This window comes from Micromesistius poutassou, assembly GCF_964030765.1.
Source record: "Micromesistius poutassou genome assembly, contig: SCAFFOLD_6819, whole genome shotgun sequence".
NCBI classification, from domain to species: Eukaryota; Metazoa; Chordata; class Actinopteri; order Gadiformes; family Gadidae; genus Micromesistius; species Micromesistius poutassou.
Genome location: NW_028180602.1, coordinates 2,581 through 5,387, shown reverse-complemented (window position 1 = coordinate 5,387; position 2,807 = coordinate 2,581). Strand labels below are relative to the sequence as shown.

Below are 2,807 nucleotides of genomic sequence, written 5' to 3'. Positions count from 1 at the left end.
TAATAGAGGCATCTGCACTGTTGTCCATATCGACGACTCACTTTAGGCCTCCTCATGCACTACTACGACAGAAGCGATGCACGACTAGTCGAGTGCTCTCTCTCTGTCTCTGTCTCTCTCTCTCTCTGTCTCTCTGTCTCTCTCTCTCTCTCTCTCTCTCTCTCTCTCTCTCTCTCTCTCTCTCTCTCTCTCTCTCTCTGTCTCTCTCTCTGTCTCTCTCTCTCGGCCTCGCCTGCAGTAGTGAGCGGAGAAAGACACACACACACACACACACACACACACACACACACACACACACACACACACACACACACACACACACACACACACACACACACACAGGTCTGCTAGTTTTAAAGTAGGAGCGTAACGCAGCCATCGAAGGGACAGAGACACAGATTAGAGAGGAGGTGTTGTCGGTACCTGCAGTTGTACGTTCGGATCTCCTTGTTATCCCGCTTGCACTTGACCGCAACAAAGATCATGGTGACAAACAAGATAGCGGCGATGGAGCCCAGGGCGATGATGAAGATCAGAGACAGGTTTACGGGTCCGATAGATTCCTGGGTCTTCAGGTCCGGCGACAGGTACACCACGATGTAGGCCGACGCCGACAGCGAGGGCTTCCCGTGGTCCCGGGCCACCACCGTGATCTCGTACGTGGACTTGGCCCCCTCCCCGAACATCCGCGTGGAGCGCACCTCCCCGTTCACCTGGTCGATCTCGAAGAAGGCCCGGTCCCCCTCGGAGATGGTGTAGGTCAGCCGCCCGTTCTCCCCCTCGTCGTAGTCGTCCGCCTTCACCTGGGTCACCATGAAGCCCACCCCGGCGTTCCTGGGCACGGACACCTCGGCGGTGCCGTTGACCAGCGGGGGCTGGGTCACCACGGGCGTGTTGTCGTTCACGTCCAGCACCACGATGCGCACGGTGGCGTTGCTGGACAGCGAGGGGTCCCCGTTGTCCCGGGCCAGCACTTTGAAGTCGAACGTCCTCATGTACTCGTGGTCGAAGGACCTCATGGAGAAGATGCGCCCCGACGGGTTGATGCTGACGTAGGTGTTGATGTCCATGCGCTTGATCTCCCCGGGCACGATGGAGTAGGACACGGTGCCGTTCATGCCCAGGTCCGGGTCCTCGGCGGAGACCGCCAGTAGACAAGAGCCGGGCAGGTTGTTCTCCATCACCATCTCCTGGTAGTGGGGCTTCAGGAAGTGCGGGGGGTTGTCGTTCTCGTCGGTGACTTTCACCACGAGGGACTTGGTGGCGCGCAGAGGCGGGGTGCCGCTGTCCTCGGCCTGGATGGTGAGGTTGTACGTGTCCCTCTGCTCCCGGTCCAGCCGGCCGTCCACCAGGATGGTGGAGAAGCTCTCGTACTCCTGCAGCCTGAAGGGCACGTTGCCCTGCAGCCGACACTGCACCTTGCCGTTGGCCCCCGCGTCCTTGTCGGACACCCGCACCAGGGCGATCACGTAGCCGCGGGCCGCGTTCTCGCTCACCTCCACCATCTCCGTGTTCAGGGAGAGCAGGTTGATGATGGGCGGGTTGTCGTTTGTATCCATCACGTTCACGGTGACCTTACAGTGCGCCGGGATGGAGTTGGGGCCCAGGTCTTTGGCCTGCACGTCGAGCTCGTAGATCTGCGCGTTCTCGTAGTCCAGCTCCCCGTGGACCGTGATGACACCTGTCCGGGAGTCAATTTTGAATACCTCCCTCGTTTTCTCCGTGACGTAACTGTTAAAGGAGTACGCCACCTCTCCGTTGGTCCCCTCGTCTGGGTCGGTGGCATTCAGGTCTATGACCAGCGTGTTGCCCGGGGAGTTCTCCATCACGTTGACGGTGTACACCGACTCGTCGAACACCGGGTTGTTGTCGTTGGAGTCGGTCACTTTGATGTTGAGCTGCACCGCGCCTATCTTTGGCGGGTCTCCTCCATCCTCTGCGCTGATCTCGTACGAGTAGTGGGACTGGGTCTCTCTGTCCAGCGACTTCAGCACCACAAGCTCAGCAATCTTGGAGCCGTCCCCCCTGGTCTTTATCTCCAACCCAAACAGCTCATTCGGGGTGATGGAATAGGACTGCACACCGAATACTCCCGAATCCGGATCGCTTGCCCCCTCTAGGGGAAACCGGGTACCGGGGGAGGCGTTCTCGGAGATCTCAATGTCAATGTGGCTCGTGGGGAACCGGGGTGCGTTGTCGTTCAAATCCTCAATTTCAACTTTGATAACGCAAATCTCCATGGAGTTTGACATCACCTCCAGGGAAATGACACATTTGGGGTTCTGTCGACACACTACATCCCGGTCGATCTTCATCTGGGTAGTGAGGATGCCCGCCGGACTCAGTTCCACCCAGCGGGGCTCCGAGTTAGAAATCACCCGTAAATAGGGGGGCTGCGGTGCGATCTGGAACCCTTGCTTCTGTGCGTCCTTTGTTACGTTCCCAATCACCGACCCCGGCTTCATCTCTTCGTTTATTCCGTATTTCAGATTGATCACTGCGTCGCTCCCGACCAAAAACAGGAGGATAATCAAAATAATGTTTATTAATTCCATCTCCCTGGATTGCATTGTACCTGTTGAGTTTCTCTTGAGACGCACCGTAAGATGGTTACGCACGCGATTGCATGTCACACACACAAAATAGGCAAAAAAAAATTCCCACTTACTCAACTCATTGAAATGTCCGATGAAATGTGGAGGGGACGTTCCTTCAGAAAACCATCGTGGATATAATTCTCAGGAAAGTGATTCATTCTACTTTTGGGGGGCAGAGCGTATCCTGTGGTCCACTGCGGAGAAGAGAAA

General features: G+C 56.7%; 1 protein-coding gene across 1 annotated transcript; it reads right to left on the bottom strand.

Annotated features, from left to right (window-relative positions):
• Positions 1 to 423: 423 nt before the first annotated feature.
• On the bottom strand, positions 424 to 2,465 carry LOC311370656 (protocadherin-19-like; the record flags this gene model as incomplete). The annotated part of the gene is made up of 1 exon (XM_084488999.1): positions 424 to 2,465. A coding segment is annotated over one exon (2,042 nt), but the record flags the coding sequence as incomplete, so codon positions are not given.
• Positions 2,466 to 2,807: the final 342 nt, after the last annotated feature.